Source organism: Lacerta agilis, chromosome 4, assembly GCF_009819535.1.
Source record: "Lacerta agilis isolate rLacAgi1 chromosome 4, rLacAgi1.pri, whole genome shotgun sequence".
NCBI classification, from domain to species: Eukaryota; Metazoa; Chordata; class Lepidosauria; order Squamata; family Lacertidae; genus Lacerta; species Lacerta agilis.
Genome location: NC_046315.1, coordinates 62,638,861 through 62,663,835, shown reverse-complemented (window position 1 = coordinate 62,663,835; position 24,975 = coordinate 62,638,861). Strand labels below are relative to the sequence as shown.

Here is a 24,975-nt window from a genome sequence, read left to right as displayed (position 1 = left end):
GCTATGGTTTTCCCAGTAGTAATGTATGGAAGTGAGAGTTGGACCATAAAGAAGACTGGTCGCCAAAGAATTGATGCTTTTGAATTATGGTGCTGGAGGAGACTCTTGAGAGTCCCATGGACTGCAAAAAGATCAAACTTATCCATCCTTAAAGAAATCAGCCCTGAGTGCTCACTGGAAGGACAGATCCTGAAGTTGAGGCTCCAGTACTTTGGCCACCTCATGAGAAGAGAAGACTCCCTAGAAAAGACCCTGATGTTAGGAAAGATGGAGTGCACAAGGAGAAGGGGACAACACGACAGAGGATGAGATGGTTGGACAGTGTTCTCGAAGCGACTAGCCTGAGTTTGGCCAAACTGCGGGAGGCAGTGAAAGATAGGCATACCTGGCATGCTCTGGTCCATGGGGTCACGACGAGTTGGACACAACTGAACGACTGAACTACTACTACTACTACTACTGTCAACGTGCTGGTACTGGTGTACAAAGCCCTATACAGCTTGGGACCAGAATACCTAAAAGATAATCTCCTACATACATACCCAACCAATCACTCCGTTCTAAAGGAGAGGGCATCCTGCAAATATCAGGAGGGCCATTCCACACTATGTCAGAATTGGGCATTGAGTGTGATGCCACCTAACCTTTAGAACGTCCTCCCATTACCTATCAGACAGACACCTTCTCTACTGTCTGTTCAGCATCTGCTAAATATGTTCCTCTTTCAACAAGCTTTCTAAAATCCTTGTCCCAGTTGGTATCTGTCTTGAATTTGAATTCAACTGACTGGAGCAGCCCAGCCAGATGAGTGGGGTATTATTATTATTATTATTATTATTATTATTATTATTATTATTATTATTATTATTATTTGCTGTTACTGTTTTAAATTGATTTTGTATTTGTAATTGTTTTTAAAAACTTTTTTCTTATACGCAAGGGCTTTGTTTTATAAACGTCATAATATTGTACATCGCTTCAGGATGCTTCACAGGCAGCAATTCATAAATAAGATTATCAACAACAACAACAACATATCTTAAACGAGTTTGCTCCTGATAGACCCAGAGTAACCAATTCACATGTTATTGGCAGTTGTTTAGAAACAGAGAGTTACCGGTATATATATATAAACACTCCTGGACGCTATAGGTCATTTCATCTTATTAAGTTTGCCACTTATTGTAATAGCCTCTATCACTGCTAACTCGAATCTGTACAGACATACAGAATTCCAACAGTATATCCCTTAGTCTAAACATATTTGCAATATTTCCACATTAATAAAAGAGCTGTGACAAATGTTAAAAGTCTCAGAGCTCCAATTAAAGTCAAACGCAAATCATTCACTGACTCCTGTAGGTCATAGGATTGTGTTCAACTAAGGCAGGCATAGGCAACCTCGGGCCTCCAGATGTTGTGGGACTACAATTCCCATCATCCCTGACCACTGGTCCTGTTAGCTAGGGATCATGGGAGTTGTAGTCCCAAAACATCTGGAGGGCTGAGGCTGCCTATGCCTGAACTAAGGCATACTTGAAGCGCCTTTGAAAGCAACACTTTGAGTTAGTCTTAAGTCCACTGAGTTCCCTGGAACTATTGTGAATATGACATAGTGAACATCTCCTTAGGTATTCCCTCCAAAGAAACCTGTATCAAAGCAGTACACGTGATTTTTTATCACAAGGTGAAAGTTGATTCCCATGCCAACACAATCGTTTAAGGACATTCTATAACAGTGAAATTGGAACAGCAAAAGAAAAACCCCGTAAGGTGGCATTAAAATAAATTATTACCAATGCTGCTGTAACCATAATGACTCCATTGTCAAGAAGCCTGGAACAGAGATTTTAGACTGATATTTAGAGACAGTAAGATACCTTTGTCAAAGGCACCGATTGTGTGCAACTCAACGGCTGCACAGAAGGAGTGGTTTAGAGACTTTCATTTCCCCTTTTATAGTTAACCAAAGTTTGCTATGCCATCTGAAGCTGATTAACATTAACCATTGTTAGTTTAAGCAAGTGTTGTGCCAAATCCTGGCCCATTTTCAATTATTCTGTTTCAGGCATTGTTTTCCTGCTTTTTCATGAGGGTGAGGGAGAGAACATAGAAGAAATTTCTTTTGGGGATGGTGAATTGGTCTTTTCTTTTAAACTTAATTATATGAGGTGACTGAGATAGTCAAAATGTGATAAGCAGCAGAGCAGGGCTCTTCACACACACAGGCTCCCTTGCCTGCAACACATCCTAGACTTCCCAAATGACCACTCAGCATCAGATGTCCACATCAATCAGCATTGTTGTTGTTGTTGTTGTTGTTGTTGTTGTTGTTGTTGTTGTTGTTGTTGTTGTTTACTAAGGAAAGCTTTATGGGTGAATCTACAGTACCCAACTACAGGTGTTAAGAGAATGATATAGGAAGCTGCCTTATGCCAAGTTAGACCATTGATTGGTACATTTAGCTCACTAGTCTACACCAGGGGTCAGCAACCTTTTTCAGCCGTGGGCCATTCCACTATCCCTCAGACCATGTGGTGGGACAATGGACTAACTATATGGGGGGGGGGGGTGAACGAATTCCTATGTCCCACAAATAACCCAGAGATGCATTTTAAATAAAAGCACATATTCTACTCATGTAAAAACAAGCTGATTCCCGGACCGTCCGCAGGCCGGATTGAGAAGGCGATTGGGCCGCATCCAGCCCCCGGGCCTTAGGTTGCCTACCCCTGGTCTACACTGACTAACAGCAGCTTTCTGGGGTTTCAGAAAAGAGTGCCTTGAGACGCTGGAGAATGAACCTTGTACTTTAAGCATAGAAAGCATGTGCCTTATGAAATAATGAGCATAATCATAATGAAGAAACAGCTACCGTACATCAAAATCTATCTCTTTCTTGTATGGCTTTACATATTACAGTTTATGTTTCCATTATCATGCTACCTTTTCAACTCATAAAGAGCAACCAAGGTGACTAATAACTTTGTCATAATAATAAAACACATGAACACAGTTAAAACATCAAAAATCCAATCAAACAAATCATTCAACCGTGTTAGATACAGTAATAAAATAACTGGCAGCATTCAGCGTTAACTAATCACTGCCCACGGATAAGGTCCCCGAAGCCTTAGTGAAATGGTTTCGCTTGCTTTCCAAAGCAACAAGTGTTGAAAATCTGGCTCTGAGGGCACCCTGAAGAGAAGAAAATACACAACACAAAAGGTCCTCCTCCAAGCTCAGGTGCCAGCAGGCTGCATCTGATTATCACATGGGGGTGGATTTTCAACAAGGCATTCTACGAGACACCCCAGAACCAAATAATTTAAAAACCTTAAAAGTTAACACCATCATCTTGAATTGAACCCAGGAGCAGACAAGCAACCCACATGGCTTCCTCAACACTTGATACAGCTACATAATCCAGTGTTTTTCAACCTTTTTTGGGCAAAGGCACACTTGTTTCATGAAAAAAATCACGAGGCACACCACCATTGGAAAATGTTAAAAAATTTAACTCTGTGCCTATATTGACTATATATAAAGTAATTTTCCCACGGCACACCAGGCAACATCTCGCGGCACACTAGTGTGCCGCGGAACAGTGGTTGAAAAACACTGACATAATCCACGGGGCTAGCCAACAGTCAGGCAGCCATGTACTGAAAATCAGCAGCAAAATGATCAAGCAACTTTTCTCATGAAGAAAGGTAACCATATTTAGGGCTTTTTAGCTTAGAAAAGACCTAGGGGGTGGGGGTGGGGTGATGATGGGTGTATTAAAAAAATGCATGGAGCAGATAGAGAAAAGTTTCTCGCTCGCTCTTAATACTCAGGGAAATGCAATGAAACTGACTCAAGATTCAGGACAGACTAAAGGAAGTGCTTATTTGCACAGGGGATGGCTAAACTATGGAATTCACTTCAAGATATATTGATGTACCCAAATTTGTATAGCTTTAAAATAGAATTAGACAAATTCACGAAAGATGAGGTTATCAGCAGCTATAAGCCACATAGGCTATGTTCCACATCCACTCTCATCGAGGCACTATGGCTCTGAATACCAGTTGCTAAGAACTGTGGACCCACTTGCAGCGACCTCTCCCCAAGAAGCAAGGCCTAGACTGTGAAGGAGAACAAACTGGACAAAACCCTGCCCATTGAGCCCAGCTAGAATTCAAACCAGGCAGCTGGCAGGAAAGCCCGCCAATCCCCAGTGGCCAACCTGCTCCCTGAGGGGTAGGAGTTCTCTGCAACAGGCCACAACAGCCACCCCCCACCCCCGACCGGGTAAGCAGCCATTACAGGCAGGGGCGTACCCAGGATCAAAACTAGGGGGGGCAAGCCATGGTCATTCAGGTTGTGACATTTCAGCATGGAAAGGCGAATGAAACCAAAATTTTAGGAAAATTATATATAATTATAGCAGTGCTTTATTACGGTAGTTATTACAATTATTTGCTTGAATTTTTTTTAAATTTTTATTCTAGTTACATGTCTTATACCAGGAGTGGCCAACTCCCAAGAGACTGTGATCTACTTTCAGAATTAAAATCTGGCAGTGATCTACCCCCGTTTTTTTGGGATCAGCTCAAAGTTGTTGACCTTTTTTGGGGATGAGGAATGCCCTGTTTTTTACTTCAACTTCCTAAGCATCTAGGTATGCTTGCCTAAGGAAGAATGCTTTTAGCAGGTGCCCGAAAAGAGTCTAGCAAAGGCACGTGCTTTGCTGCAATAGGCAGGGAGTTCCAAAGTGCAGGTGCTGTCACAGTAAACAATACAGTACAGATATTATGTGGAGCCTGTAGTAGTGCTTGAAACTACTGGAGGGGAGGTTTTATTTATTTATTTATTCAGCTCCACTGAATTGAAATTTCAGCCAGGCATGTCCAAAGTCCATTTCGGGGACCTAATTCGGCCCACCAGTTGGTTTAATCTGGCCCCTGTGGCAGTTTATTTCCTGGGGTAAAATCCTTTAAAAACCTCAACAACTTCAACCCTAGAAAAGGTTAACAACTTTGGTCGGCCCTTTGGTCAGCCCTCACGGCCCTTCACTTCATCAAATCTGGCCCTCTTTGAAAAAAGTTTGGACACCACTGGCTTACACCATACTAAATTTGTTAGCCTTTTAAGGTAACTCTTATTTAAAGCAGGCCCCTACCCACTTTTGGTCTCACAAACAGCAGCACATTCCACCTCAAAACAAAAAATTAAACAGTAAAAAAATTATAACTCCTGTTAGGATAATTAAACCAATCTTACACATAGATTTTATGGGCCAATTTATTCACACAGGCTTTTCCTATGAGGTTTTGACAATTTGAGAACTCAAGCAGTGAAATTGCTAGGAACCATAATATAAGTTTCACAGGTGCAGTATGCACAGATGTTGGTCACATAAGTTGGCATCTCTTCATATATTCCTTTACTTCTCAACTACTTTATAAGAATCTGAAAGCAAGGAGACATAGCAACTCACACTTCTTCCATGCAGCAGCATATCAGAACACTAACACTTTATGACTAAATAGCTTATAATTTACTTTAATTACTTGCATGCAAGCAAGTGTTAACCATTAAGTGACAAGATGTATTCTGAAATGCAAAGAAGTGAGTTGTTTGAAAAGCACAGGAAAACATCACTGCTTATTTATACTCCAAAACAAAATAAAACAAAAAAATCCTTCCAGTAGCATACTATAAGGGTCTGTTGACTTCTGTTTCAGTGTATCTGAAGAAGTGTGCATGCACACAAAAGCTCATACCAAGAACAAACTTAGTTGGTCTCTAAGGTGCTACTGGAAGGAATTTTTTATTTTATTTTGTTTTGACTATGGCAGACCAACACGGCTACCTACCTGTATTTATACTCCAGTCATCAATCCAGCAATAGAAAGTACATCAACACACAAGCACACCGAACCATGTGTGTTTGTTTACTACCAGTTAGGTAGACTTTGTTTAGTTTTAATTTAGATTTGAAAAATCATCCAAACACTTTTCTTAGGGGTTAAAAAAGGCAGCCGGGGGGGGGGGGGTTAAAGGCAATGGACAAGGGGGTAATGTCACTCACAAAAAGATTGCTGTGGATCAAAACAGCAGCACAGAGAAAGCTCCGTCTTCCCTTCCAGAGATCATACAACCATGGAGGGTGGGGGCGAGGGGGGAGGGGCAGGAGTCAGTTTTAGCGACCAGGGCCATCAACTGGGATTAGGCGTTAATAGGTCACAGAGTAGCCTGCTTCTTACCAAGCAGTCTAAGGTGGGTGAAAACGGCACACTTCCCTCTTTGCTCAGTCTCAGCGAACAAGCACTCAGCAATGGTAGCAGCGCTGCTTTTTAAGCCAGACACAGGAGAGGACTGATCATTTTTGCTTCTGGGGGGGGCAGCTTGCTTCTGGGGGGGGGGCAGCTGCCCCCTCCTGCCCCTGCTTCGGTACGCCCATGATTACAGGTAAGAAGAGCACTGCTGCAGGTCAGGTACGGCTTGTAGGCTTCACAAAGACACCTAGTTGGCCACTCTGAGAACAGCACGCCAAACTAGATGGGCATTTGGCCTGACTCAACAGAGCTCTTCTTATGTTCCAAGTCAATACTAAGCACAGCTGTCAAAAGAGCACCAGAATAGCTATTTTAAGAATATGGATTATGCCCAGAAGCAGTAAAGCAGCGGGACAGGGCAGCTATTTCAAGCAGAGAAGCAGAAAGCAGTAAACAGTGCCAAACCTTTCATTTGCCCAATTCACTCCAGTTGTAGCCCATCTTCCAACTACTAGACTCATATCCAGTCTTAGAGCTGTGGAAGATGACAAGCTAGGAAAGGAGAGGCAAAAGCTGTAGGAAGCAGTAGGAGAGGAACACACTTTAGCACGGCCTTTGGTGTCAGACTGCTCCTTCAAATACAAAGTACACACTTTTGGCTCAACTCCATTCTAAAGCAGCAATCCTGCGCTATAAAATTCCAAAGAGTTGCAAGCTTCCACACTAAACTTAATCTATGTATTAATCAATTTGTGTGCTATTTAAATTGCAAACAAGGCAGTCAGTGTGTGCATGGGGTGAGGGGAGAGAATCAAGTATTTCACAATACCATATGATGCAGTAGGCGGGATATAACCTGTGACTCTCCAGATGCTTTTACACTCCAACTCCCATCAGCCCCAGCCTGCATGGCCTATAATAGTAAGGCACGATTTGGGAGTTTCAGTGCAGCAGCATGTGAATGGGCCAGAGATTAGCCACCCCCTGCCAAAACCTACTTTAATATTGAACTGCTAATTACATGCAAGTATGATTCTTTGCTACTGAGCATTTCTTTACATTTTGTAAATAATTAAAATTGGAAGAAATGTGGAGTTAGGGGAAGACACATGCCCCCTTTCCCCTCGCTCTTTCACAACAAATTTCCTGGAATTTGCCTGAAAAGACAGTAATTAACAACAGGAAATTGTTTTGAAACATTACATATTTCACTCCTTATGTTAGCCTTCTCAGTGATTAGAAAAATCTGTATCCCATTCATTACCTCTTTTTAAAAGCCTATACAGGCTTTTAAAGCTCTGTCATAGATGATTTAGCAAGATGCAGTGTTGCACGTCTTTAAAATTAACCTACCATTCCGAAGAAGCTTTTCACCACCCTCACTGCTAATTAGAACAGCTTAAAATTGTCAAAAGGCTCAAACTATGGCTGGCTATTTTAACAGGCCATTTTTCTAAAGCATTTTTATTTTATACCTATATTGTTATGCAAAGACAATTACTGAGGCTGAAATCCTATGAACACTTAACTGGGTGTAAATCCCACTGAACTCAATGGGATTTACTTCAGAGTAGACATGTATAGGATTACACTCTTAAGAAAATAATCCACCATTACAAGGCATACTGAAAGTAATGCTGATTTAGGCATGAGAAATGCTTTGTGGATTGTCCTCTAAGCTATTATATAAAATGACAATTAAAATTGTATGAGAACAAGTACATGAGAGAAACAGGAATAATTTACCAAAATAACTTTACATACCGGAGGGAAAAGGGAGAGGAAGGGATGTGTACACAAAACAGGAGAGATCTGCTGCTTTGAAAAAAGATGAAATGCTTTTAACAAATTTGAATTCAGAAAAAAAGTGTTATTCAGATCTGTGTCAGGTGCCACTGATTCAATTATAATAATTTTCTAATATATTCCTACTTTAGCATCCTATTTTAAAGGAACTCCAAATAAAAGTGCAGGCATATACTGGTACAAACCATCAAAAGTAAGGGGGGCATTTTGCACCCAATAATCCACAATCTGAAATCCTACACTACTAAGCAAGCCATAAGGGAAGAAAAATGAGTACAGATTTATAAAACTGTAGAATAGATCTTTGTCCAAGTAGGGAAGCAATACTTTTAGTTTCCTCTTTATATACACGTAGCTGGAAAGGGTTTCCCCCCCAGAAACCTTGAAGAATTATCCTTGCTATCTTACACTCCTAAATGATCTACAAAAACAGAGACTCTTGCCTACTTATACAAGCTAAACTCAACACACATGGCAAAGTCCATGCTTTTTTTTTTTAACATGATGTTCACTGCAACACCAAGGCAATGGTCCTATTAATTTGCAAGACTGCTAATGGAATTTAGGAATGGCATATACTGTACAGGACGTTAGTACAGTAACCACATGTTTAGAATTAAAAACCTGTTGACAATTCTATAGCAAACACTGAGTAAAATATGCATAGCATTTCTCAAGTAGAACATATATTTATGACTGTCAACTGGATGAAGATTTTCAACTTATTAATCTAGCTTTAACTAACAAACGAGTTCATTGATTCAATACACTTGTTACTTTAAAAGGATCAGGGAAGGGGGGGGGTGTTTTCTCTAGCAATAAAAGGTTTGTTCTAATTAAATCATATGGTCAGAATAAAAGACACTTTAATATTTTCCACTTCATACATTTCTGGCCAACTCCTACCTGGCATTGCTTGACAATTATACGAAACAAAAAATCAATGCTGTTTTGAAAGGTTGTCCACTACCTTGATTAAAAATGGCATTCTATCATGTCCCCTCATAAATGAAAACCTGCTTTGGAACCATGTTGCAAAATTAGAGAAAAGACCAATTTGCCAAAATATACAGACTGAATATGGAAATTGAAATACAGGTACTAGCAAATACAGACCACATTCAGCAAACTTAGATACGTTTCTGGTGAAGACAAGAATTGATTTTTTTCTATTCACCAATTGCAAAAAATTCCATCCATTAAGTTAAATATGAGGGCTGCACCATTTACAGGACTTTCACTCTTGAAAAACTCCTGCCTACATCAATACAAGAATTGGGAAACGTGAAACATACACACCCCTGCATCATATCAGAGATTTTGTTTACTATCTGACTGCTATTATGAGACAGATTTCTGCTGTAAGTTTCACGCAAGGTAAGTAACCATGTTCCATTTTTCGACTTCCCTAAAAATCAGGATGCATCCAATTTAAGTTGTCTTTCTGTGAAAGTATGATCAATAATTTTAGCAACAAAGGCCTAATCCTTACATCAGGTTTTGCCAAACTGTGACTTAACATGAACACATAAACATGTAGCTTCCCGAAGCAGAAAGAATGACAGCTTAGCTCCTTCCCAGTCATTTTACTGCTGTGCCAGCAGTAAAAAAACTTGGGCTCATGCATAGCTCTTTCTAGACCAGGCTTCCTCAAACTTGGCCCTCCAGATGTTTTTGGCCTACAACTCCCATGATCCCTAGCTAGCAGGACCAGTGGTCAGGGATGATGGGAATTGTAGTCTCAAAATATCTGGAGGGTTGAGGTTGAGGAAGCCTGCTGTAGACTAACTATATGACCTGTAACTAAGGTTTGTGTGGGGGACTTCCGGTGAGGCATCATGGCGGCCGCCACGGCAGAAAACAGCTCCTGAAGCCAGCCAGAGGAAATGGCTCTGGCTGGCTGGCTCCTGGGCTGTCAGGAACGCCCACCACCAGCGGAGAGGAATCGGGGGCGCCCGGAGTGTCTGTCAGAGGAGCTGACCCCCCTCCTCCGCAACCTAGATTAAGCCGGGAAGGCCCCCGGCCACCCAACCAACGGCCCAGAGGAGCTCCAGGGCCAGGAGGACTGCAAAGCTAACGTGATGGGGGAGAAGAAGAGGGGGAAGGAGGAAGGGAAAGAGAGATAGAAAAAGGAGCCCCAACCTTACCGCTGCTGCCACCATCGCCGCCGCTGACGGGAAAGAAGAGGAGAGGTAGGTGAACACCGGGAGGGCAAAGAAGGAAGGACACGCGGCTGGGCCCGACCTGAGCCTACCCCTCCAGCGGCTAGCGCGCCAAAAGCAAGCCCCAGAAGAAGCAAGGGAAGGCTGTTCCAGAAACAGAGGAAGGCAGTGCGACAAAGGAGACTGCAGAAAGGAATAAACTACTTTTTACCCCTCCCCCTCACCAAAAATAATAATCCCCCCTTTAAAAAAAAAGAGGATTTTTTTTAAAAAAATTTTTTAATTAAATATATATTTTCTTTCTTATTGTTATTTTTAAATTCCCCCCTCTATACACCTACTTTTTAAAGGGGGGCACTGCCGCTGCAGCCACCCTTTATTTGAATTTTTATTTTTATTTTTATCCTTTTTACACACCGTTTAAAGACACACTTTTCCACCCCACCCCCAATTTATATTTTACCTTATTTTCACCTCAAACTCTCCTCTTAAGAATTAAAATGGCAGTACCCAGAAGAGGGCCTTGAACAAGCACAGGCCATTCCCTGGGACTGCCACTTCGCCCCAGAATTCCCACTCTCTTTTACTTATTCTTTCCATACTTTATCATTTTTTAAATAAATAATAATTTTTTAAAAAACCATTTCTTTTTTTAATCTTTTTTAAATCTTTTAGTTTTACTTCTCATTTTTATCTTTTACCTTTTTTAATTTTACTTCATTTTTTTTCCTCTCTAAAAAGGGAGAATAACAAAACTTTGAATCCCTTTCTATTTTATTAGTTAGCGTGGTTGTGAAAAAAAATATGGAAAAAATACAAGAGAGACATTACACATACCTTTGTAAATCAAGAAAATCTTTAATAAAAAATATATTTTTTAAAAAAACTAAGGTTTGTGCTATGGTTTACAGCTCAGCACCGTGCAACAGCAAAATGGCCAGGAGGGAAAGAAGCAGCTGTGATCTCCTTTCCCACACTAAGCCATAGTTTGGCTTAATGTGAACTGTGAATCAGGCCAATGATGGAGTCAAACTCACACACTTCTCTATATAATGGTAAGAAGTTCAAATTCCATTCTTTCAAGATTGCTGAAGATGCTGATTTAGAACACTCAAATGCATTCTTTTTAGCACAGTAGCTTGTTGTCAGTGGGCTTTATTGCAAGAAAGCCATAGTAGTTTCAGTTTGAAAATCCAAGTATCTTTCAGTTTTTCCCACCAAGTTCAGCAAGGGGGCTGAAAATAAGGGAGGCAGTATTGCTCTTAATGTTCATCCCTGCTGATTAATTGACTATCAAGTTAATTTGCTATCAAATCTTTAGCTGATTAATCTACCAATGAAATCTTGCAATCCGTGCTAGTTGAGTGCAATAATACCAAAATAAATGGGCATGCTTTACATTTTTCCATCTTTAATCTCAGTAAGATTGGGGCTCTCGAAATTTTGTCCTCAGATCAAATGGATGCAAAACACACCATACCTGACAGCCACCACTTTCTCTCCCAATCAAAGGGCACTAAAAACAGAGTTGCGGGGGCTGTGTCCTAAAAACAGTAGGAAGTGGCCCTGTTGAACAAAATAGGGCATATTTCTGAGAATTGGTCTGTTAATAAATATGAGCAAATAGCCATTGAATTAGTCTGTTGGTTGCTAGAGAAAACTACTGACCACTTTAGAATCCACAGGACACCCTGCCAGACACACATTCATTACAATGGGCAGAGATCCCTGACTTTTCAGCAGACATTCAAGAATGAAGCAGATTCCACAAAAGCTGACACTGTGTAATACAGATGACCAAAACTACAACATGCTTCGAATATTTTAGCTGATGCTGTGAATTCTTTGGACCACAGGGAGAAAGAAGAACATAGAAGATCAACTATAGGAATTCACATAGGGCAATACCAAACATTAGTCATACTCAAGAGTACAGTCAATGGGCAAATTACTTAAAACCACTGATTTCAATGAGTCTACTCAGTGTTGAGTAAATATCACACAGTTCAGAGTTGAATTAACTCTTTATTAGCAAAAAAGCATTGATCTTCACAGACTTGGCTGAGTTTCAGGTCTAATGACCGCAGCAGGTTATGATCTTACTCAATGAAATCAGACTAAAGGTTCCTGCCTCCCAACAGCTATCTATGTCTCCTCCTCTTCAAGCTTTTTCCAAGCAATCCAAGACTGTGCCTGTCTTTGCTCCACCCATTTCATGCCTCTTCTGCTTCTGGGAGTCAGGGGGGAGGGAAGCTTGTCATAGCAGGAGGGGGAGACACCTGTGACACTTCACCAGCCTGACTCATCTCTGCCTCTTGACTTCCCTCCTCTCACTAACCTGTCTTAGCTTCTGTCTCTGATTCTGAACTTCTATCTGCCACAGACTCTTCCAACTCACTGAGCCCTGTTACCCCTTCAACTTAAGACACCTCCTCTTCCCTCTTCTCACTGTTGTCGCATCACCACTATCTGGGCTCTGAGCCTTCTTCCCTTGGTTGTTTCCCAGCTGGTTCCTCCCACCATTCCTCAGCATCAAACCAGCCCATGACAGTGTCTTATCCTACTGCAAGATAAAAGCAGCATGCTCTTTCCCTGGCTCCGCTAACTTCCTAAACCCAGGAACTCTGAGACCAATGCACCCTGCATTTTTCAGTCCGTACTCCCCTAGTCTCTCCTGGATCTCAGAAGAATGTGTTGATCTCTTGCAACCATGAATTCCAAGTGTTTAGATACATGGTGATTCTAGAATCCTGATGTTGGCACACACTTAGCAATCATATTAAGGAATTCTATTAGAAATAAAAGGTAGAAGGAAGAGCAGGCAGAAGCTCAAAACAGAACACAAAATAAACCGGACTAATCCTAGCCTATTTCCCTGGCATAGTCCAGAGCAACAATAGCAGAGAGGCCAAAAATGAACAGCAGTGGGATCATGACAAGGAAGGGATCGCAGCTCAGTGGTGGAGCATTTGTCTTGCATGCAGGATAAGCTCAGTTGGTTAGAGCATGGTGCTGATAATGCCAAAGTTCAATCCCCATATGCATATTCCTGCATTGCAGCAGGTTGGACTAGATGATCCGCAGTGTCATTTCCAATTCTACAATTCTATGTTCCCATGTCTGATCTCTGGCCGGCAACTGCCGTTAAAAAGTATCAGGTAGCAGGTGATGAATGGCAGGCGTCTGTCTGAGACCCAGGAAACCCGCTGCAATGAGTCAGAATAGATACAGTCTGGGCAAGATTTATGGAATGGAAATCAAACCCAGGGCAGTCTACTAACTGGTTGCAGCCACATTCCTGAGTCTTCAGGCAGTGGCCTCAATCATCATCATTTGCTACCTAGTTCACTTCACTGGAAGTGCTCAGGGTTCAGCATAGGACCTTTTATATATGCAAAGACGGACAAATACTCTGCCGTGTTCTGAGGCAACTTCCTTTGTTCCTGTGCGGTGTTATTTAGAAATACTTCCACTGAATTCTGAGTCAAAACACATGGCACACAACCCTTCACTTCCTTCCATCCTACACACAGCACTACATGGGTCCATTGCTCAGACATTAACGCACATAGCATGGGGTTCTCTTTCTCGCTCTCTCTGCTTGCCACAAATTCCTTGGGCCTCAGAACGCATGAAGGGGGTAAAAGTTGCTAACACTTGTCTTCGGCTTCACAGACTGTGCCTCACAAATCCAGACACAAAACCCAACAGTATCTTGAACTTTACTCTGCCAACTATGGATGCAAGGGTGAAGCATCACATACAGGCATGCAAGGGAAGAGAGAACCTGTGCTTCCAAATATGGCTTCAGCAATCTCTCTCTTTTCACCAGATAATACAGAAGCACTGAGTATTGGCTAAGTTGTATTGACCAATGAGTTCTTCCTTCCTCAGTAGCAGGTGGCAGCATCTCCCACAAAAGGAAACTCCCAGAGTAGAAAGGGAGGTCATGAATGTTGTTTTCAGGTCACTTCTAGGTTTGGTGCTGTGTGCATTTATGCATCAATCAGTTGTTGCCAATACAGTGAAGGTGCTCACTTGATCTCAATAGGCAGGGAGTTCCAAAGTAGAGGTGCTGCCACACTAAACGATTTCTTGCAAATGCAAAATGGGTATTATGTGGCACCTGCAGTAATGCAAATGCAACATCACTCTCTGGCCACTTGAGATCCTTCCAAGGTAAGAAGTCTGATTGTGGTGTGAATGTGAGTCATAGGATGGCAGAGGCTGTGTGATACAAAAGGCATCTTCAATCATGTGAGAACCAGGTGATTAGCTCAGACACTGCTAACAATCTCAAGACTGAGCCTTTTTTATTGGGAGATCACAACCAGTGATCTCCCAAAAAAGTGCATTTAGCTTTGATTGTTCCATTTCCTTGGCAAGGCTCAACACTGTCTTGTCCCTTTCCAACCCAAGTGCACCTCACAGATGGCTACCAGCATTTGCTCCTGTAAAAGTGCAGTTGAGGTTTCCCTGATGGCTTAATCTAGTTCTTGCCTTTCATTCCCTGAGAAGAGGATCTTCCTCCTCAGATGAAAATTGCCTCACTAGTGGGCCTTGAACTCTTGTCCCGGGGACATGTTTATCATACATGTCTCCTCCCAAATGAGCTGTCTACTTGTTGCATTGTACTACCAGTTCTTCTGGCTTTGTGTGCTAGCTATATGGGGTTTAAATGTGCAAGATGTATAAGGTGATTCACAAGCTGGTGTGCAGAGATCTCTGGAGCCTCTTAGTTTCTAGGATTTTACTGCCTGTGCCTAAGCGACTGCTAGCAAATATAAACCATCACTCAAAGTAAGGAAAACCATAGGACTTGACAAGGAAGTGTGGAGAGGGAAAACATTATGCCCAGGAGATTTCAGAAACATAAATGACAGAACCAAGAGCCAAGTTGAAAAATCTCTTTTTTACACAACTATAGAATCAACGTTAACACACAATAAACCACAGAAGAGACAAATAGCTTTCTACCTCCACCTTGAAGTACTGTACATGGCTTGCCTCATTTGTATAAGCCATTTTGAGCAAACTGACCTGTAAGCAGCAGTGATTTTGGAAAGCTCTGAATTTTCACATCTCAACTAGCTGAAACTAAACACAGCCTGTTCAGAAAGGACATTTTGAGATTGGCATGTGACATCACAATGCCCCTTGTGTGTTTAGTTTCAGAGCTAGGTGGGGCATTCTGGAAACAGGTCTAGATTTCAAGTGTGCGAGTTTTCCCAGGAGCAGTCACAAGCTTAGAGGAGATGTTCACAATACCTTTCCATAGCATGCCTGCTTATAACATACCATGGCAGGGAGAATTAATGGGTTTATCCCTGGGAAACAGACAAGTAGAAAAGCTGGCACAGTGCAGGTGGTGGCCAGGCAAGGTGGCCTTTCAGAACTTTTCAACTTTGTGAATAAGGTAGAGACACACACTAAAAACAGAAATGGATGAATGAATGGGAGGAAAGTAGTTTGGCTGCTCTGCCATTCAACCATCTTCCCATACAGTGAATCATGAAAAGTTTAACTTCACCTATATTTCAATATGCAAATTAGGTTGTGTGAATGGATCACAGACTAGAAAAGGAACAGCTCTGCAAACATCAGTCCTGTGGATGATCAGGAACTACAGACTTTATTAATACAACCAATGCGTGGGGGTTTTGTGGCTCAATTTAAGGAAGAGACCAAACTGGGGTACCCAAATAATGTTTGCTGGCTTCATGCGTGTCTTTTGCTTGGAAATTGACTCAGTCACACAACACTATTATACAGCACCCTCAAACAACTTTTCAATCCCAACATTTCATGGCTTTCACCAAAAAAAAGGTTCATTTTTTGGAAACACAGAACTTTGCTTACAAAGCAACTTCTATGCCAAGCTAGCTTACAAGCAATCATAAAGAACATACAGACTACTGGTATTTCCCCCCCAGAAAAAGGAAAAATAGGAACCATTTTAATCTTAAACACATGTAATAGTTTTGGGTATTAGGCCACAAAGGCAAATGGAAATTATCACTGGTATTTTATGGCACTCTAGTGCAATATACTCCCAGCACTATTTCTGACATTCTGACCCACAGAGAGACACATTTGCAGCAGGACAAGGGGGGGTCTTAAGATATTCAAAATAATGTGGGTGCTCAAGAGAACCTAGCATGGAAGCCAGTGATATGGCACAACTAAAAGCAAGAGACTGCAGAGATTTGCATTCAATTGGTATTTTCAGGTTCTATGGAAGACTTTTGCTGAATTGTCAGGAGGGATAGCGAGGGACCCTGGATCGTTGCTCTTATTGTTCAGGTCATCCCTAGATAATACATCTTGATTTTCATGGTTGTATTATCTGGATCTATTTTCAAAGCAGTGACATTATGTAGTTTATATCAACTCTCCCACTGGGGTACACTGCGATCTGGATTGTGAATATGTAGGGGCTTGTCTGGCTTGCATTAGTTGCTTCAAACACAACTATCATTTGGTTCCTTCCTACCCTGCAATTTTAAGAAAACCATGTTGGTATTAAAGCAAACTCTTTAAAAAAATCTTTGTAAGGTTTTTAACCACAAGATGGTAGTTTAATATATCTCAGAGCCTTGAGGGTAAATTATTTTCTCCACCGAGTGAGTCCCTAATGGACAAAAATCAGCACTGTCGAGTTATCCAAGTGTTAAATGCTCCTATCCAGTAGCAAAGCAATAATAGCACACCAGACTGCACACTAGACACAAACCAGAGATGAGGGTTTATGCAACAGTGGGAAATTGGTTCTGTAATGTAAATTTAGTTTTAGAAGGGAAAATAATTATGTAATAAATACAAACAAACCGACATGCTATGTGCATGACAAAAAATAGGGTTTCTCAGTATGTTACAGGTTTCTCAAACTTGAACATAGATCAGTGGTGTCCAATACCCAATATACTGGTACCTATGTGTTAAGAACCAACACAAACATTTGAATAATTTGTATTTATTTTGTTTTATGTGTCTCAACTTTGTACACACAGTACATTGCATCTCTCCAAACAGTATGAAGATTATCCAGATTAATAAGAGTGGATGGGGGCCTATAAGACAGGATGAAGGACCCTGTTAGCTCACACAAGTATTTGGGATAATGGCTTGGATCCTAGTTAGGTATCCCCTGGCAGCAGCATCCCTTGGCCTCCCATCAGCAGAAGGAGGGAGCTGACTTTTACCAACTACTTTGCACCATGTGTCCCTCAATCTGCTTCAGAAGGTTTGGACACCCTCCAGAGCAGCATGAGAGGCAGCATGGAGTTCTGCAAGAGGAATTGGTGAAAACTGCCTTTTCCTCCTCTTCCTGCAGATCCACTGGATCTTGGTTCCATCTGTGAATAGGAGGAGTTTTTCCAGTCGCAGAAACCTAGTTTGGATCTGCTCAAAATCATTGCATTTCAGGTAATTTTCGCACTTCAAAAAAATGAAAAGGTAAAGCTAACAGTGACAGGACACATAAGAGGCTGCATATGCAACTTGAAGTACCTTCAGACCCAACTGACACGAAATATAACTGGTGCAGACACAGTAGCCAAGGTGTTTCTTATTACAGTACAGTGGTACCTTGGTTCTCGAATGTAATCCATTCCAGAAGCCCGTTCGACTTTCGAAATGTTCGAAAACCAAGGCGTGGCTTCCAATTGGTGCAGGCGCCTCAGAAACAATAGCCAACAGCCACATCGGACGTTCGGATTCCGAAAAAAACAGAACACTTACTTTCGAGTTTTCGGCATTCGGGAGCCAAAATGTTTGAGTACAAATACAGATTTTCTAAGCACAGAAGCTGGGACTTTCTGGGTACAGAAGGCACATGCCTTGCATAATTTGAATGGTATGGGGGAGGAATTGCTCTATGTGTGGTTGCCCCTGGATCTAGTCCAGAGGCTCTAGCTGATGCAAAACACAGCACCAGATGGGGACAGAATATTGCAAGCACATATCCTGGGTGCTCAAAAGCTTGCACTGGCTGCTCATATGCTAACAGGCTAGGTTCAAGATTCTTGTACTAATTTACAAGGCTCTTAAGAACTTAGGTCCTGGATACTTCAAGGACCAGCTGATTCCTTCCTTACATTCCTGCCTGATAAATGACGTCTTTTGGAGAGTGACAGGCAGTAGTGCCCCATGGCTTGGATGCATGACTTGTGTCCACCAAGAGCCATGAGTTCAGTACCGCAGGCCCAATTTTAAGGAACTCCCTTCCAGTTGAAGTGAAACACGCCCTGGCCCTGTTGAACACCTTGTACCAACTGAATACTTCTTTATTCCAGCATTTTAACTAAATTCTGATTTTATAGTTTGAAATTATTTTTATTCTCATTGTATTGAGTTACTTGCCAACAACTTAAGAGGCGATGGTAATTAAGCGATATTGTCAAAAATAAATAAATTTATCAATACCCTCCAACAACCACTACAAAAAGACACTATCAATGCCAAAATGTGTACAGAGCAAACCATTAATTTCTCAAGAACCATATTACCGGTAAGGTAGAAACAAACTCAGGATCAAGATCTGAAGCTTATTCTAAAATGTTGCAGGTGACAATCACATCCCTATTCCCAGTAACAGATTTGGCAACGCCAGCTCTGAAGAAAACGTTTCTTTTTTGGTTAGGTCTCTGAACATCTATGTCAGAATCTACATACAGAAATAAATGCACAAAAAATTTGAGAAACTAAGTTCCCCTAAAATATCAATGTACCAAAGCAAAATATTGCATGATCCTTCTCAATTTAAATTTGACTGGTAGCAGAATTGAATCAAGCTATGGATGAATGAGCAAAATACATGCACACACCAAGTTGTATATTAAAGTTTAATGTCAGGGTGACCAGCACAATCCTTCTACCCTTGAATACTGGAACATCAGAAGCATTGAATGGTGAATTAAATATAGCATTTGAACTCAGATCAGTGCATCTGAATGCAATACCAACATACTGAATGAACTTCATTATATTACAGCAGTAACTGAAGCTCAGCAGTGAAAAACTGGAGCAAATCATGTGACCCACACAGGAACTACAGTTGCAAATCCCTACTTAAATAGTTGGCCAGCTCAAAAGCTTGCTCAGTCATCAACAAGGAATGACTCCCCCCACCCAAAAACCTTTCCATATTCATGTACTGACTGAAAAATGCCCAAACTCCTCTCATTTTATTCCTTCCAGCCTGGTGTCTTCTAAACAAATATTGCATACAACAAGTGTTGTTTTTTTAATATTCTAAAAAAACACTATGTGACACTATAGGGTCTCTATGGCAGAAGAGCTCAACACCCCACTTTTCAAAAGCGGGAATGCTTGCAACAGAGAGTGCATTGTATTTATTACAAACACATGGTGAAAGCGTGAATGTAGCCCCTTCTTCAGGCAGAAACAGGCCGCTTGCCCTTCAGATTGCTAGTGCCTGGCACGGCTGCCTCTTCTGCCTCTCCAGAGCCCCTGACAGCGATATAAATGGATGATTCATTCCCTAACTCTCGCTGACATGCGACACAAGAGATTCCTCACAAACCTCTTGGGCTTTCTATCTCCATGATACTACGCTCAACATTTTAATTTTTGTTTGTTGCTGCTCTCTTTCCTGAAAAGGCATGTTCTAACATCAGGCATACCCTTTGGCTTGCCAATTAGAAGTTTTTAAAAAACAAAAAACAAAATAAGAGCAAGGAAGTGGAGGTAAGACATTCCAGAGCACTGATGCTCAATGGACCCACCGTATTAATACGGAACGATTCCTCCATCCCTCCATGGTGCTGCGGCAAACAACATCTGGTAACCCTAGACTGCCCTTTCCTTGATGGATGGCTGCCAGGATCGATGAGGCTCGCCAGCCGCAGCCTCTTCCAAAAGCCGGCCACACCTCCAGGTCTGAGAGCTGCCCCTAGAGTCCGGCGTAGAGAGCTGCACACAGGTAAGCCAGCGGGGCTAGACAGCAGAGCCTCGGGTTCCTCATCATGGACTATGAGGCGTCTCCAAAGGGAAAGGAGGAGAGATGCTGTGCAAAGCTGCCAACCAGGCATTTCGCGCGGTGCGGGGAGGGGCAAGGGGGCTGGAGAAAGGGAGAAACTCTTCCCCTCCCTCGAAAAAATGTCAAAGGCACAGCACGCACCTCCGATTTCCTGTCAGGCAGCGAGGGCTGATTTTTGCACCGGCCTTCTCTCTCTCTCTCTCTCTCTCGCACACACACACACACACACACACACACACACACTACAGAGGCAGAAGAAGTGCAAACAGGCTCTCCTCCCACCCCTCTTTATCTTATCTCCACTTCATCCGTCTCGGCCCCCAGGCGCCCTTCTCCAGTCTCTCACATTACAGCTGGCCACGCAGCGTCGTGCACAGGGCGGCACCACAGGAGAGCGAAGGGGTGTGTGTTTGGTGTGTGTGTGTTCAGTAACAAACACACATATTTTGCTCGCGCGTGGCAAGATGCCGTTGTGCGGTTTTCTGTTTTGGTTCGGGTTTTTGTTTTATTTTTGGCCTTCTTTCATTCACACGGTTCCGGTTACATCTCGCCACATGCGCGACGCTAACAGAGTCAACACCGAGGAGGGAGGGAGGAAGAGGCAAGCTAAGAGTTAAAGGTCTCCGAAGAGAATAAGGCAGGATGCTTCCCTACACCGAAACACGCGCGCACACCCAGAAAAGAAAAATGGGGGGCTCACACCCTCGCGGTTCGCCGATCTAGCTCACGATGTGTGGTTGCTAATGCTAGTATTACTGTTATTCAAAATACAGTATAATGCAGTATCCCAATGAGGGGCTTTCCCTGCAGACTTGGTTCAGAGGGCAGCGACTGGCTGCCTCGGCCTGCTAGCGACGTCGAGGGGCTCGTGCAAGGTTGGTCTCTACAATGAGCCACGCAGCAAGTCTCCTTTGGCCAAGAGAGAGAGAGAGAAGGAGGTGGGAGGGGAGGGATAGGCGCAGGCACGAGCACTCCTGCGCACTCCCAGCCCAGCCGGTGTCGTCCACACTCACCCATTGATGTCGCGTTGGGGCTCCGCCAGACAGGCTGAAAGTTTTGAGGTGGTTGCAGGTCTGGCAGGGAAAGAAGATGAGCGAGGCGGCGGCGCCGTGCAGATGACGGGAAGCTGCCCTCCTCTCCTCCTCCTCCGCCCGTTGTAGCTGCTGCTTCTTCGTGGCTTCCTCTCGGCTAGTCAGTGCCCGTTGCAAGAAGAACAGAGAGGCTGCATCTTATTTCCTGCTCCGAAAAGCTTCCCCCGCAAGCGAGAAAAAAAATAAAAAGGCTTTTCCTGCCGTCAAAAAAGAGGAAGGGGTGGGGTGGCGAAGAAGAGAACCATGAAGCGAAACACCTGACACGCCACCTGCAAATCTGAGGGATGCGCGGAGAGGAGCGGGCGAAGGCAGCCGAATTCTACCTGGGGCTGCGAGAGAGAGAGAGAGAGCGAGCCGAGTGTGCGCGTGTGGATGTGGTTGCGCGCGCGCGCGCCAGGGCGGGAACGAGAGCGGAGGGGGAGGCGGCGGCGGTTCTCGGGAAGGGTATGGGGAGGCTGAGGGGTGGCGGTGGCGACGTCGCCCTTTCCCAGGACAACCGAGGCGGCGGCGGCGGCGGCGGCGGCAAGCGCTACTGCAAAACGGGCTCGCTTCGCTTAGCGGGCTGGCGGCGGCTTCTCCACGACGTCGAGATAACCGCTAGCGAGAAGGGAAGTGTCGCGAGAACGCGCCGCGGCGGCCTCGGCGCACCGCCTTCGGACGAGCAGCGGCGGCAGCTGCCTGGAGAAAACCGGACACGCGTCGCCCGCTGGGGGTGCGGCAAGCAGGGCCACAGGGCGAGCTTCGTGGGGCCTAATCTCTCTTCCAACAATCATACAGGGATAGTACTAGTAGTAATCATCATCGTAGGAAAGAGGGAGGCGCTTGTTGTGGAGCCCCTTGTATGCAATGCGTGGCGACCCACGCGCCCGGCAGAAACCTCCCTTGCGGAGCGCGGTGTTTTGCGCGCCTGCAGGGTGGAAATGGGGTTGGGGAGGCGCCCTGGGAGCAGGCTGTCCGGCGCGGGGAGAAGTCCAGTGCAGTGCCGAAGTCCCGGGTGGGAGACTGCCTCGTTCACGGAGACGCGGGTGCTTTTCAGGCGCCGGCCACTTTTCCCACAACACTGGTCGCATGTCCCGCCACACCCACAAAAAACCGCCTCGCGCGGTGAAAGAGACGCCCGGGGGCGGGATCTTGCCAATTGGGGAAGAATTGGATTTCCTGGCAAAAGGGCTCGGTTCCAAAGCCTAAAGCAGCGCGCGCGCACCCACACGGCACGCCGGGGCAGATGAGTGCCGGCGGGGGAAGCAAGGGGGACTGCGGAGAGCTTTTTAAAATGCCCGTGCCTACAGTGCGACAATTATTCTTAGGCCATGTGCATGGCAGGAACGGGTCTGTGACATCCTGTTTTCAAGGCCGCCATGAGGAGGAGACAAGAAAAGCAGATTTAAATGGAGGAGGGGCAACATTCTTAAGATTTAGTCAAAATTTAAATGGCAAGAAGAGCTGAGTATTTTAAAGGGCCGTAGCTGAGTTGTAGAACACATGTTCTGCGTGCAGAAGGTTCAGCCCTTGACAATAATATGTGACAGTATCTTGAATGAATAGAATCTTGTTAAGAGCCAAACTTTCAGCTTTGTCAGTTAGACAAGGTTGAGTTCAGTTGATGGGTGTTGTACATAGATGTGTGTTTACTTATTAATAAAATACCTCCAGATCTGAATTATGACATTAATATGGATCTAGATACACTTCTCAACTCCTGGAAAAGGACCAGGCAGTGGGTGATATGAAAGACTTCTGCCAGAGTCCCCAAAATGCTATGTAGGAGTAAAATGCTATGTAGGAGTAAACAGGACTGTGATTCCTGGTCCTGGATTAAACACTGTTTGCTTAAATGAGTCATACCTACTTGAAAACGTAGAACTGATTAGAGCTGCTGATTCCTTCATGCAAATATTGCACTATAGTTGAGTGTATCTAGAAAAATTTATCTCCATGAAGCCCAATAAATTCTGCTGGAGTTCATGATCATTTGTGGACATAGCATGCAACACTCCATATGTGTGCATGCAGAACACACAGCGATGTTGCTTAAAGTCACATTCCATGACATTTACACAGTGGAAGAAAAGCCTCACAATTAGGAATTTGGCAGCCATAACACAAGTTCTCTCTGCCTCAATACCAAATGCTGATGATGGAATAGGTAAATGTTCTGCTGTTTTTAAATTCCTCAAAGGTGTTTGGCTGGCTAATGCTACAAACCAGGTGCTGGACTAGATGGGAGATTATTGCCCAAGATCACAAACTGAATAAGTCAGAGGTTGGGTCTGAACCCCGAATACGAAACGTGCAAGTCACATATTTCAACTCATCGTTTTCTGCTCTAAGAGGTCCATTTCACAAGAAGAACACTGGTGACACTAGAAGACATGTAACTTGTCTCAGAACCCAAGTGCCAAAAAGACAGGGACGTTTGATCCTCATCACACAAAAGTACTCCTTTGAATGCAGTTTCTCTCTTTAAATACCTCCGGGGGGGGGGGCTCAACTCTTAACACACAAATCCTCTCATCCCACACACAACTACACATACACACACCATCCCCAAACACACATAATCTCTCACACAGAAAACACAGGCCCCCTCTCCTCACTTTCCCATTATACCATATTGATTTTTTAAAGTAATTTAATATAGAGAGTACAATTCCTACTTCCAGATATGGTGGGGTCTGACTGTTAGATGAGGTAGCTGGTTTCTTTTGCCCCTTTCCAAACCTGAAAGCAGACAAAGCCAACAACACACATTTAAAATGGCTCCAGGGAGGAAGGGAAATTACCTTGTTTCCCTTCTGCCCTGAGTCAGATGCAGTGGTCAATTTGGACGAATGTGGCACTGCCCCACCAATCTCAGACTGCTTTCAGCTGGCGCTCACCTCCCTGCCTTCTTACTTACAGCCAGCCCAAGGGGTGCCACTACCTGTCAGCTTCCTCTCACTTAGTTTCTGTTTTATCCCTGTAAACTCTAGTGAGGAGCATGGGGACAGAACTAAAATGAGTTGGCTTTGCCTGCCATTGGCTCTGGCTCCATCTGCCGTTGGCCTCCCTGCTTCCCACCCTGCCAGTCCCTGTGGGCACCAGCTCATTTGGAGTGGTGCAAGGGTTAGGATCTCAAATTGCAGAATCCCAGCTTTTCACATGTGGCCAGCTGGGATACTGAGGTTAAGCCTGGTCCCCATGCTGCTGCAAGCAATGCCAGAAGCAGCAAAACCCTTGCCACCTCACAATGGGGATGGGGCGTTCCTAGCCAGGGCTAGGCTATATCTGGGCCATGCCTCAATATGGGTCTGGCTGCAATTTATAAAATAATCTGAAGGTGCAAGGTGGAAGGGTTGGGAAGAAAAGCAGCAGGTACCTTCGTTCTCATTGTAGCTGCTGTGACAAAGAGTCCTGATTGCTAGTTAATAGGAAGGCAAGAAGCTGGCAACCTGTGCATCTTTTCTGTTGATACTGGTGTGTCTATTATAACAGAAAGTGAGGAAGATCCATGATTTGCAAAGACCCTGAAAAGCAGAGGAAATTAATGTGTATATCACCCTGAGCAATTGTTTTTTTGGTAAGGTGGCCCTCTAGAGGACACAAAGACACACTGCACACTGTACAGTGAGAAGGGAGTTGGGGAAGGTTGTGTTGTGTTAATTACACCA

At 43.6% G+C, this 24,975-nt stretch overlaps 1 protein-coding gene across 5 annotated transcripts in view; it reads right to left on the bottom strand.

The window, feature by feature from the left end:
* SH3KBP1 (SH3 domain containing kinase binding protein 1) overlaps positions 1-21,789 on the bottom strand; it is a 132,313-nt gene extending 110,524 nt beyond the window's left edge. For 3 of the 5 annotated variants that reach the window (XM_033147305.1, XM_033147306.1, XM_033147308.1), the window contains exon 1: positions 21,248-21,788. In XM_033147305.1, coding sequence (XP_033003196.1) covers positions 21,248-21,251 — 4 coding nt within the window. In that variant the 5' untranslated portion in view covers positions 21,252-21,788. Of the gene's footprint in view, positions 1-15,274; positions 15,291-21,247 lie in introns of those variants that run through there. The other 2 variants (XM_033147304.1, XM_033147307.1) reach the window with 2 other exon arrangements.
* Between the last annotated feature and the right edge of the window lie 3,186 nt (positions 21,790-24,975).